Here is a 12,900-nt window from a genome sequence, read left to right as displayed (position 1 = left end):
TATGATACACGCAGTCAAAACACTCATAAAGTAAAATGAATAAATCTTAAACACTTTTCTAAAGCTTCTAGTAACTGAGAAGAAAGAAGATCAAATTGCAGTGGATATTGTGCAAAGACCTAACTAAAAAAACGAAACAAAACAGCACTTTAGCATGTGAAAGGATGCTCGAGTACATACGTGCCAGTACATGCCTCCCCACCTCATACACAGGCAATTGCTCTGCCACTGAGCTTCACCCCAGCCCTACTGATCGAACAAGAAGCCAGGGATTAAGTGCTTGCTTCAAATGCATAAAACCCTGAGTGCAATCCCCTGCCATGTATGGACTGGTATGGTAGGTAGCACACATCTGTAATCCCAGCACTTGAAAAGTAGAGATGGGAGGATCCCTGGAGTTCACTGTCTGGTCAGCTTACCACAATCCATGAGTTCCATATTCACTGAGACTCTGCCTCAAGAAAATAAGGGGAGGGAGGGGACCCAGGAAGATGGCTCAGTGAGTAAAGGCTAAATTCAATCCCCGGAAATCCCCTGTGGAAGAGAACTGACTTGTCCTGATTTCTGCAGGCATGCCATAGCACAGGCCTCCAACCACCACAAAATAAAAAAAAAAAAAAAAAAAAAAAACAAACCCTAAGATGTATGAGTGTTTTGCCAGTGTATCTGTATGTGCACCACATGCATCCCTGGTACCCTTGGAGGCCAGAAGAGGGTGTTGGAGCCCATGTAACTGGAGGGGTTGAGAGCGGCCATATGGGTGCTGGGCATTGAACCTGAGACCAAGCTAGTGAGTACTCTTAACTGATGAGCCATCCCTCCAGCCCCTTGGTCAGTAATTCATAGTAGAAGGCGGAGTCCGAGGCTAGCTCTCCACAGCTGTTGAATGTTAACTTTTTGGTATTGTCAGTATTCCTTTGCTGTTCTGAGATCCAGTATCACTGCTTTGTGGCCCAATGTGCTTTTTTTAAAATTTTATTTCTGGTTTTTTGAAACAGGGTTTCTCAGTGTAGCCCTGGAACTCGCCCTGTAGACCAGGCTGGCCTCTAGATATGCCTGCCTCTGCCTCCCAAACTGGGATTAAAGGTATGTGCCATGGCCGCTCAGCAGGGCTTATGAAGTTTTACTGTTTTGGCCTTCCGTGTTCACCATTGCGGCCAGCTTGGTATTGTCAGTCGTCTTCTTCTTTGCCAGGAATACAGTGAAAAACCGAGCACGGCGGCTCACACCTGTAATCCCAGTACTCAGGAGACCAGAGGCAGAAGAAATGTTGCAAATTTGAGGTCATCCTGGTCTTCATAGGGAATTCTAGGTCAGCTAGGGAGGGCTTCACAGCAAGATTCTGTCTCAAACAGCCATAAAAATGACATAATGAAAATGGAAATTAGTTATTTAATTTGCATTTTCACATGTCATCTTTACTTAGTACCTGTGTTTGGGTAACTGAAGAGGCCTAACTTAACATTAGTGCAGCCATGGCAGGCTGCAGACTAACTGCAGCTAGGCATGCATATACTGGCACTAGGCCTCACCATTACTATAACCAGGAAAAGCCACAAACTGTACCCTGCAAGGGACCAATTAGAATTGAGACAAACCAGTACTAGATGCTCCAAGACATAGAGGATAGCTTACATCACTTGTATATAGGTTGCCAGTTTCCTTGCGGCAACACCAGTACCAAACCCTGTTTGACAAGGCTTCTGTTACCCAACTCCTGCCCAATCAGGAGTTCAACCCCCATCTGAATCCAGAATTCCCCTACCCCTGCATCCTTTACTCCTTAAAAACCCTGCCTCAGCTGAGCTCAAGGTTCTCCCTGATCCAACTGCTGTGTTGGAATGGACAGGAAGCCCAAGCTTGGGATTGCAATAAAGGTGTTTTGCTTTTACAAACAAACTCGGACTCCTGGTGATCTCTGAGGGGCTCATGACACGGGCATAACAAAAAATATCACAAAATACTATCTGCCATGTGAGAACAAGTTCCCAGTCTACACCATGGTAAATTTTTGTCATCTATTTGTATTTTGTTTGTTTGTGAGATAAGGTCTAATCTGTATCCTAGGCTGGCTTGGAACTCTCTCTGTAGCTTAGGCTGACCTTGAACTTCTGGGAATCCCCCTACTCCAGCCTCCCAAATGCTGGGATTACAGACATGAGCCACCACATGCAGCTGTTTTATTTAAATAAAAACACAAGTGCAGTGATTTCAGGAGCTGTTTCAGTGGTCTCAGACCGGCCTTGATGGGAGGGGGCAGATATGCAATTATTCATCCTGGCTCTTTGCCTTCAGTGTGCATTTTTAAAAATATTCATTTTTATTTTATTTGCATTGGTGTTTTGCCTGCATGTATGTCTGTATGAGAGCATTGGATCCCCTGGAACTAGAGTTACAGACAGTTGTGTGGTGCTGTGTGGGTGCTGGGAATTGAACCTGGGTCCTCTGGCAGAACAGTCAGTGCTCTTAACCACTGAGCCATCTCTCCAGCCCTGCCCCCCCCCCCCCCCCCCGAAAGGGAACTTTTTCTGCTCCATTCTCAGCACAAGGAAGCACAAGGCATAAGGATTCTCAAGTGGGTGAAAATGCAGATGATTGTATTCTAAAGCTGTTGTTTTTTAATCTAATGTTTTATTGACAAGTGCTGCATCTACAGCATTTAACGTTAAATTTTGATCAAAGACATCTATTTCACCAGCCAGAATTGTAATAAAAAGTGGAATGTCTGTCATGGTATTCACTACCTGATGCCTCTTGGATACTTGAAAAGTATTTGTTAAGTAAATGAAAATTCAAGTAAAGGAACAGGACTTTGATTTCTTCTCACTGCGGTGTAAAACATTATTCTGACTGTTCTGGTTGTTATGAGGAGGAGGAGTCTAAGAGCTGGAAGGATCGATCATTCAGTAAGGGGCTCACCTTGCAAGCATGAGAACCCACATAAACATCTGGGTGTGAGGGTATAGATTTGTAATTTTAGCACTGAGGAGATGACAGGCAACTCAGGCCAGCCAGCATAGTTTACTCGAGAGTGTCAAACCGGTGACCAGTGAGAGGCCCTGTCTCAAAACAAGCAAACAACCCAAATCTGTGAATAGCATCTGAGGAGCAACATGTGAGGTTGTACTCTGACTTTCACAGGCACACACCTATACCCTGATCTGCACCCACAGGAACCAACACATGAACACACACAAAACAAGAGGCCAGAATTGTCACTGCCTGCTTGAAGATGATTTCTTACCTGGAAAACCCTAACAACAGTGAAAAATAAATGTATGCCAATGGAATGTTCTTACATACCAGTAATTGACAGCTAGAAAGAGTAGTGGTATAAGCTATATTTCATAGTAGTAGCACAGAAATACATAATATGAAGAATAGACATTACTACTGGGTGGTGGTGGCACATGCCTTTAATCCCAGCACTCAGGAGGCAGAGGCAGGCCGATCTCTGTGAGTTCGAGGCCAGCCTGGTCTACAGAGCTAGTTCCAGGACAGCTAAGGCTACACAGAGAAACCCTGTTTAGAACCCCACCCTCAATAGACATTAAATGATATTTTGTCAAGAAAATCGTTAACCTTGACTAAGAAACAATAATATGTATGTAAAGAAATATATTCTTATATTTAACATTTTTTTTCTTTATTTTGTGGTTTGTTTTTTTTTTTTTTTCAAGACAGGGTTTCTCTTTGTAGCTCTAGGTGTCCTGGAACTCCCTCTATAGACCAGGCTGGCCTCAAACTCATAGAGATCAGCAGCCTGCCTCTGCCTCCCAAGTGCTGGGATTAGAGGCATGCAACACCACTGCCTGGCATAACATTATTTTTATACTTTTTCCCCCCTGTTTTTTTGAGACAGGGTTTCTCTGTGTAGCTATGGCTGTCCTGGAACTTGCTCTTTAGATCAGACTGGCCTTAGGACTCCTCCTGCCGCTGCCTTCCAAGTGTTAGGATTACAGGTGTGCACCACTACCACCCAGCTTTCATAGTGTATCTTTCATATGTACCTTCCAATTCCCCCTCCTGCTACCTTAACACCCCCATATCCCCCCATTGTCATGTAACACCCCCCCCCCTTGTAACCTATTGAGTCTAGTTAGTGCTGGACGATGGATTGCTAACTGAACTTGTTGGCTTGTGTGCAGGTAAGCATAGTTACAGTGAGTTCAGGAGTACAATGGCTGTGGAAAGCAGGGCTCTTGAGCCACACGTGACAAGCCACAGTGTAGATCAAGGCCTGGACTTTCAGAAGGTTGTCAGAACCTGCTTGTAGCTTTTGTTGCTTAGCTTACCAGCTTCAGCTCTCTGGCAGCCGAGGCAAGTGTGGGGTTCCCAGCACTTTTCTTTAACTTTCCTGTGTTTCCTGTTTTTAGTACTTAGAACTGTGATTCAAACCTTTTCTTTTACCCTCTTGAATAAATAAACTCAGTATTCTGGTAGATCAGGACAGTAGCTCCATTCTGTTCTATGAAATAGGAGTGAGGGTCGGTCAGTCTGTCTGTCTGTGTAAAATTGTCCTGATTCCTGTCCCAACCTGAGCGACTTCTAACCTGATGCTGCCAGCTCCTGTGCCTCCTTTGCTCACATGCTGATTCAGGTCCCTCTTAGGCATGTTGGCTTAATTCCCTGGATTCCTATTCACACCAGCACAATTTTCATTTCTATCTAAGATTTAATTTTGTTTGTTTGGGGGAAGGGTCTTACAATGTAGCCCAGAATGGCCTTGAACTCAAACTTCCTGCCTCAGTTTCCCCAGTGCTGGGATTATAGGTGGTGTACCACTGTACCTAGCTCTGCACATGATTTTATGAATTGTAACTTAACTACTGTATGCTAGATTTGGGTCCGGGTCCTCACATAGAGATGGCATTGTTTTTTACATTTGTATAGCAAGTGCATTCCTTGTTTGACCCCGGGGCCTCCCTATGTACAGAGTTGCCATAATGCTGTTTGACTGAAAGATACAAAGGAGTAGGAGTGATCTGATGTGGATAAGGGGACTACATGTAGCCTGAATGCCACCCTGTTGTTTTATCTTCATCACAGTGGCTGTACTTTAAACTACTAGTGGCTCAGCTAGCTCAGTTGGTAGAGCACAGGACTCTTAATCTCAGGGTCGTGGGTTTGAGTCCCATATTGGGTGCCAAATATAACGGGTTTTCTCAGACCACCAACCCCCAAATCATGACACAGAGACTTATTATTAATTACGAACGCTCAGCCTTATCTTATGCTTGTCCCACTAGCTCTTATAACTTATTTTAACCTGTTTATCTTCATCTGTATTTTGCCTTGGGACTTTTTAACTTTTCTTTCATTCTATATGTCATACTTCCCTGATTCTTCCGTGTCTGGCTGGCTGGTGGCTACCTGGCTGGCTGGCCCCAAGTGTCTCCTTCTTTTTCTCTCTCATTCTCCTCTCTTGAACCTAAATTTCTCCTCCTACTTATTCTCTCTGCCCACCAACCCTGCCTGTTACTCTACTGCCTAGCTATTGGCCATTCAGCTTTTTATTAGGCAGGCAAGGTGAAACAAATGCAACACATCTTTACATAGTTAAACAAATGCAGCATAAACAAATGTAATACATTTTTATATAGTTAAACAAATGCAGCATAAATAAATGCAACACACCTTTCATAGTTAATATTCTGCAACATAAACAAATGTAACACATCTTTACATAGTTAAAGTAATATTCCACAACACCATGCTGTGTGCTTTGCACAAGTACTCCTGATAATGCTCTGTGTGGGATTTTCTCCTGTGTGGCTTTGTCCTGCCCCTTACTGTGTTTTGACACATATGGAGAATGGTGTACAGGTCCTAGTCCAGGTGGCTTTTGCAGAAGCAAAAAAGGGAATTAATGCAGACTGGAGATGACACAGGAGCATTAGCATGCATTCACAAACCACTGTTGCCCACAGGGACGGAATGACCATTGAAAGGGCAAGAGGAACCTGTAGCCACCCATTATGATGTCAGGGAAGTTCTAAAAGAATAGTTACTGCTTTTCTCAGTCAAGACCGGGTATGATATATACCCAACATCTTTATAATACATGAGTTCATCATTTATTTAATCGACTTCCTACAGATCTGGCTTTTCTCAGTGCTTCTTGCTATTATTAGTAGTTTTCTAGTGTTCAATCTGTTCCTTTTTCAAAGAGTGCCTTGGTACTTTGGGTAATTTGAGATGTGGTGAGTCAGAGTATGAATATTTACAGTTTTGATACTGTTGCCAAGGTGACCTGTGACAAGGTTATAATGTTTTACTCTTTTGCCTGGAATGTTTAAGTGGACCATTCTTCACTCACCTTCATTAGCCATTATTAAGATTAAATGACTGTTTATGGATGAAAATGAAGTTTTATGAGACACTTTCCTTTGATATATGTACTGCATAATATTTATTTCACTTGAATCTCGCAACATTTTATAGATTATTTCCTTAAATATTTTGCTAGTGGAAGTTGTTATAAGAACTTGACTTCTAGCTGGGCAGTGGTGGTGTCGTGGTGCACGCTTTTAATCCCAGCACTCTGGAGGCAGAGGCAAGTGGATCTCTGTGAGTTTGAGGCCAGCTTGGTCTACATAATGGGTTCCAGGACAGCCAGAACTGTTACACAGAGAAAAGATTTGAAAAAAATCTTAAAAAAAAATAAAAATAAAAGAACTTGACTTCTAGGGATGGAGGTATATATAGCTCAATGGCCTAGCAAGCTCTAGGTCTTGGGTTTGATGCCCAGCAATTGTCCTGCTGAATTCGTTTTTTTCATCTAATCAGAAGATTCTTGATAGAAACTGTAGACTTCTGCCTTTGTTAATTTATTAACTTTGTAAGCAATATTTCACGAGCACCCATGTGCTGGGTACTAGTGACAGTGTCAACTCTAACATATATCATGGAAAAGACATATAGAAATTATATACTTCACTATTCCCTTACAGACTGGAAGGGAAAGAGATCAGATTAGATTGGAGTCACAGGAAGACTGCAGAAGGGCCAGTGAGACGCACCTGGCTGAGGACAGGCCTGGAGGCTCCAGGTTGGGAAGTGCATTGTGTGTGTGAGGAACTGAAGGATTCCAGTGAGTGAGTGCTGAGGTGTGAGCATCAGCAGGGATCTCATGAGATGCTCAGTGGGGCACCAACATGACCAGATTCCATGTTAAAAAGGTTTCTCTAGCTGAACAGTAGAGAATGCCACAGAGCAAATCAGGTGTGAGGCAGAGGCTTGCAAAGTCTCCAAAGTGCGTCATCTGACACATAGTCACTGTGGCCTGGGAAGGAACTGTAAGGCCTTCTGATTACTTTCATATTTAGAAATTAACCTGCATAAACATGCAGAGAGGTCATACTTTTATATCATTTAGTGAGCATGTATATAATGAGGCCCTGTGATTTTTAATAAGTTATTAATACAGTGAATAATAAAGAGTGATTGCCAAGCATGGTAGTTAGTTACTTTTCCTGTTACTGTAATAAAATACTCTGACTACAGCAACTTAGGTGACAAAGGGTTTATTCTGATTCACTGCTGCAAGCCGCAGGAAAACATAATGGATCAGCTACTATCACAAAAGCTGTTACTTGGGAAGGTTAAGGACTTTTCTGAAGGTCAAGCCATGGCTTAAGAAGTCTTGGTGAACGTCTGTCTGCACGTCACCATGCTCCCCATCATGATGATGATGCACTGAACCTCTTAAACTGTAAGTGAGCCCCTCAATTAAATGTTTTCCTTATAAGAAAAAAAAAAAGAAGTCTTGGTGATATTTTAGCTTTTGTACATATATTAGCCCATTTCTGCAAATGATTTCCTTGTATGCTATGCATGCTTCCAAGAACTCCTAACAGTGTATTTGATCTGAAATACCTATCAAGCATCCAAGGCTAAACGATCACCTGAATTAAGGTATATTAAGCTCAGACCCTCCTTTCTTATACAGCCTTAGTGGTATTTATACTAACATTATAGACTCCTAACATTCCTAACCACTGTTAGGAATGTAGTTTGAGCACATAAATTCCCCTTTTCTGATATAATTGACCTCCTCCTTTTCTACTCCCCTTTTAGGTTGTAAAAGAAAGCCTGGTGGTCACTGCCTGAGGAAAACTCTTGTCTGTCTTTATGAACCTGTAAGAATTCAAGTCTGGTGACCTTATTTTAGCTAGAGCACTGCTATTGCATGGGTATATAACTGTAAACCTCAGAGACTGAGGAGGATTTTGACGGGAGAACTAGAAGAATGAGATGGAGGATGAGGAAGAGCCAGATGGGGAAGAACGAGATGAGAAAGACCAAGATGGGGCAGAACTGAGATGAGAGAATTAAGATAGAACTTAGAGGGGACAGCAGATAAATGTAGAGAGAAATCAGGCAAGAAAGGAGCTAGGCACGAGAACAGAACTGAAGCTGTGTAGATAGGATTTTATCCCAGAGGAATAAAGTAGACGGACTAAAGAGCTTGGTGTACTTAGATTATTTTCCTGAAAGTTATTTGTGCCATTCATAGCTTCTCTTCTGGGCCCCTGGGAAGAAGATTATTAATATTAAGGCTGGACCATAATAATATTTGAGAATTCACAGTTCAAGGGTACACTCCATCATGTTGGGGAAGTCAAGGCAGCAGACACCTGAAGCAGCTGGTCACATTGCATCCACAGTCCAGAGGAAGCAGAGAGGAAGGAATACATGCTGCTGCTCAGTTCCCTTTCTCCATTCATACATCCCAGGTTCCCATCGAGGGAATGGTGCCATCTGCAGTGGGCTGGTGTATTAGTTTGCTCTCGGTTGCTGTGTTAAACACCATGAGCAGCTTGCAGAGGAAAGTGGGGTTTTGGGCTTACATTTCCCCCATTATAGTCCATCATTGATGGAAGTCAGGGAAGGAACCTGGAGACAGGAACTGAAGTAGAGACCATGGAGGAGTGCTGCTTACTGGCTTACTCCTCATGGCTTCCTTTTCTTTTTCTTCCTTCCTTCCTTCCTTCCTTCCTTCCTTCCTTCCTTCCTTCCTTCCTTCCTTCCTTCCTTCCTTCCTTCCTTCCTCTCTCCCTCCCTCCCTCCCTCCCTCCCTCCCTCTTTCTCTCTTTCTCTCTTTCTCTCTTTCTTCCTTTCTTTCTTCCTTTCTTCCTTTCTCTTCGTCTCTGCCTCCCTCCCTCCCTTCCTATTTATGTGTGTTGGTGTTTGGCCTGCATGCATGTCTGTGAGAGAGAGTCAGGTCCACTGGAACTTGAGTTACAGACAGTTGTGACCTGCAATGTGAGTGCTGGGAATTGAACTTGGGTCTTCTGGAAGAACAGCCAATGCTTTTTTTTTTTTTTTTTTTTTTTTAAGGTTTATGTATTTATTATGTATACAGTATTCTGTCTGCATGTGTCCTTACAGGCCAGAAGATGGCACCAGATCTCATTACAGGTGGTTGTGAGCCACCATGTGGTTGCTGGGAATTGGACTCAGGACCTCTGGAAGAGTAATCAGTGCTCTTAACTGCTGAGCCATCTCTGTAGCTCCAGAGGGACTCTTTTTTGTTTGCTTGCTTGATTTTTGAGGCAGCAAGTATGTAGTCGTGACTGTCCTGGAACTGGATATGTAGACCAAGCTAGCCCTGAACTCAGAGATAGCCTGCCTCTGCCTTCCCAGTGCTGGGACTAAAGAAAGGTATGTGCTACCACAAAGATTTCTTTTGTTTTTGTTTTTTTCAAGACAGGGTTTCTCTGTGTAGCCCTGGCTGTTTTAGAACTTGTTCTGTAGACCAGGCTGGTCTTGAACTCAGAGATCTGCCTGCCTCTGCTTTACTTACTTTCTTTAACAACCCAGGACCACCTGCTCAGGAGTGGTACCACCCACTTTGGACTGGACCTTCTCACATCAATCATTAATCAAGAAAATGCCCCACAGGCAATCTGATAGAGACATCTTCTAAATTAATGTTCCCTCTTCCAAAGTGACTCAAGTTTGTGACAAAAACTAACCAGCACAGTTGGTCTTCCAGCCTCAGTCAAGGTCATCTCCCACTGGCATACCAAAAGCATGATTCTGCATTCTATCAAATTGACAATTGACACTCTCAGCATAGCACAAGCCTATAATCCCAGCGCTTTGGAGGTGGAGCTAGGGGTATCACACATTCAAGGCTGGCCTGGGGGTACAGAGCAAAACAAAAAGGAGAAAAGGTGTGTGGCTCATGGTAAAATAGTTTCCTAGTATGTGTGAGGCCTTAGATTCCATCCCTAGCAATATAATTAGTTGATTAATTTTGTGTAATGTGCGGGAGATGGCTAGTCTGGGCAAGCAATGTTGCTAGTCTGACTTGAGAGGTAGTAGTTGACTAAAGTAAAAGGTGGAAGCAGGTGTCCGAAGACTTGGCGCGGCTTGCAAATGAAGAAGAGCAAGGAGGCAGATACCGAAATGCTGTCAGGCACTTGGGCAAGTGGTGTTTGCAAGATGGAAAATGTGGGGTAGAACCGGTGTTGGGAAGGAGAAACGGGCAAGAATGTTGGCTTTGAGTAGCCACTAAAACTCCAGATGGAGACCTAAGGAGAAGTCAGGCAAGATAACTCAAATAGTACAGGTGTAGATTTTGTTGAGGATTCAAGTCCACTGCAGCATGTTGCTTACTCCTGCTGTGTGCCAGCTGTTTTTGTGGTGGTCACTCAGGGTCCAGGCCATTGCCCACCACAGCTCTACACATACTTTCTTTACCTCTCAGGATAGACCCTTCTGCTCATGTTCCCCTTAGTCTAAGCAACTGAGTTGGCCACTCCAACCTTAAAAGTGGAAGAGTACAGTATGCCTTCCTTCCATGATCTCAGACAGGGAACAACTCTAGCCATGGCCCAGCAGTTTTCCAGGCGATCCACTGGTGCACAAGACATTAGGTATAGTGGGAACAGCCTTGAACTTACCCCACACCACTTGGCTCTGGGCACGCCCTGGGGGAGTCTTAGCTAGAAAGCACTGTAGCCGAATTCCTGATGGATAGGCAGGCACGGGTGTCCTCAGAATGAAGCTGCCGCTGCCTACACCTGACTGGGGAGTTAGCCTCCCTTCCCCACTGCACTATTGGGGTGACCTCTGCAGTAGTGCTGCTGAAGAGCAGTAGTTATAGACAGTACCAGAACAGGAAGTGTAAGCTCATCATGATGGGTTTTTCCAAAGGGGCCTTGTAGGGTGTGTCTGCCCCTCCCTAGCCTCTGGTTAGGCTCTGAGACATTTCATTCCCTGCCTTCTTCAGGGAGCACACTAGTGGTCCGGGTCTCTTAGGGTCTGTTGCCTTGCAGTCTCTCTGAGGTCAGGCAGCTGACAGGCAGAACCAGTGGAGCTGCAGTGACTGAGATAATGCATCTAGGAAAGAGAGGGCCTGGGAAAGTTGTGTACTGTCCTCTAGAAGGTGACCAGAGAGTGACCACTCCCTGGTTTGGTTGATGGATGATTTGAAAGCACTGGTATTTATTGATATATGGCCACTTAAAGGGAATTTGAGGGGCCCAAGGGAGCGAAATCTGAAGCCTCTGGTGCAGGAGCAGAGATCAATAGGAGTCACCAGGAGGCCTGACCCTGGGTGTACTCACTGAAGATTTCATCATATAGATGACCCTGTGGCCACTTGGCTCCCATGGTGGCTGGACTAGCTGTTTTTCTCCCAGGAAAAAAAAACCAGACTCAGCATTGTTTTGTAGTATTGTCTCCATGTCACAGCTTAAAGTGGTGAAAGGTCAGCATTCTGAAACTTCAATGACATATTTGGTGGCATTTGTGTTTCTATATATGCCTTTCTCTATATGTCTCCTTGGGATTTTCTGAAAGGGGATGTATTTTACCCCAACAGGAAATGGTTTAAACAAACAAACAAAAGACAAGAGTAGTGGAACACAGCTGTAATCTCTTCATTTGGGAGGCTGAGGCAGAAGATCACAAGGCCAATCTGGCTACACAGTGAGAAGGTGTTTCCAGAAAAAGGGAGGACATGGGGAAAGGAGACTGATGGGACAGTCCATTCCCCGCTGTGTTGGAGATCAAGTTCCTCACTGACCATGATGAGCTCAACCTCATCCTTGTTTTTTGTATGAGTCTAGATGTTGAGGACAGAGATGTGTTCCTAAAATTTCTTGGCATTTTTGCCCCACCACTTGTGATGCTGGAGATAGAACCCAAGGCCTCACACATGCTAGGGTAGTGATCTGTTGCTGAGGCACACTCCAGCTCCTTCTGTTTCCTCTAACTGGCAACAGCAGGGAATCACAGAACCTCTCTTTTGGTCTGAGCAAGGAGGTTCAGTGACTGAGATCGTGTACCCAGGAAAGAGAGGGTCTGAGAAAGTTATGTGCTGTCCTCTAGAAGTTGATCAGAAAGTGAGCTCCCTAGTCGGATTGATGGACCATTTGGAAGCACTGGTCTTTATGACCACCTAAAGGGCATTGAGGGTACCATGGGAAATGAAAGGGAAGCCTCAGGTGCAGGAGCAGAGATCCAGGGACGCTGGAGATGGAGATGGAGAGGGGTGTGTACCTCACAGAATCAGCAAATTCTTGGAGTGCCAGGACTTGAGCAGGCTTAGCAGAGACTGTGCCAACTTTGACCTGAGGGTGGTGTGTGTGTGTGTGTAAGCATCTTTTTCAGAGATGGGACTTGGGGGAGGGGGCTTACCATTACTTTACCTGTCTTTTGTTCCAGTTACAAACCTCATCAAACAAAGATGCTATCTTCATTGTTGAAAGCAGTTTAGTTAAGTTTGAGAGGTTTGAGTATCTGTTTAGAAGGCACGGAAGAAGCCAGTGTTGTGGTCCATGCCTGTAATCCTAGCACTCAGAAAGTAGAGGCAGTAGAGCATCACAAATTTGAGGCCATCTTGGGCTACAGAGTGAGAATGAGAATGCTTACATACATACACAC

The 12,900-nt window shown here is 44.1% G+C and overlaps 1 protein-coding gene across 11 annotated transcripts in view; it reads left to right on the top strand.

Annotated features, from left to right (window-relative positions):
• The window catches only part of Abhd12 (abhydrolase domain containing 12, lysophospholipase), an 83,365-nt gene that overhangs the window by 36,106 nt on the left and 34,359 nt on the right, over nucleotides 1–12,900 (top strand). The window contains exons 1-4 of one of the 11 annotated variants that reach the window (XM_076570826.1): nucleotides 6,022–6,203; nucleotides 6,954–7,051; nucleotides 7,550–7,714; nucleotides 8,080–8,141. The exons of 4 other annotated variants lie outside the window; for them this stretch is intronic. In XM_076570826.1, coding sequence (XP_076426941.1) covers nucleotides 8,134–8,141 — 8 coding nt within the window. In that variant the 5' untranslated portion in view covers nucleotides 6,022–6,203; nucleotides 6,954–7,051; nucleotides 7,550–7,714; nucleotides 8,080–8,133. Of the gene's footprint in view, nucleotides 1–5,980; nucleotides 7,715–8,079; nucleotides 8,142–12,900 lie in introns of those variants that run through there. 6 more of the 11 variants (XM_076570825.1, XM_076570828.1, XM_076570824.1 and 3 more) reach the window with 6 other exon arrangements.

Source organism: Peromyscus maniculatus, chromosome 4 (genome assembly GCF_049852395.1).
Source record: "Peromyscus maniculatus bairdii isolate BWxNUB_F1_BW_parent chromosome 4, HU_Pman_BW_mat_3.1, whole genome shotgun sequence".
Lineage (NCBI taxonomy): Eukaryota > Metazoa > Chordata > Mammalia > Rodentia > Cricetidae > Peromyscus > Peromyscus maniculatus.
Note: the sequence above shows the minus strand (reverse complement) of the source record. Positions and strands in the feature narration are given on the sequence as shown.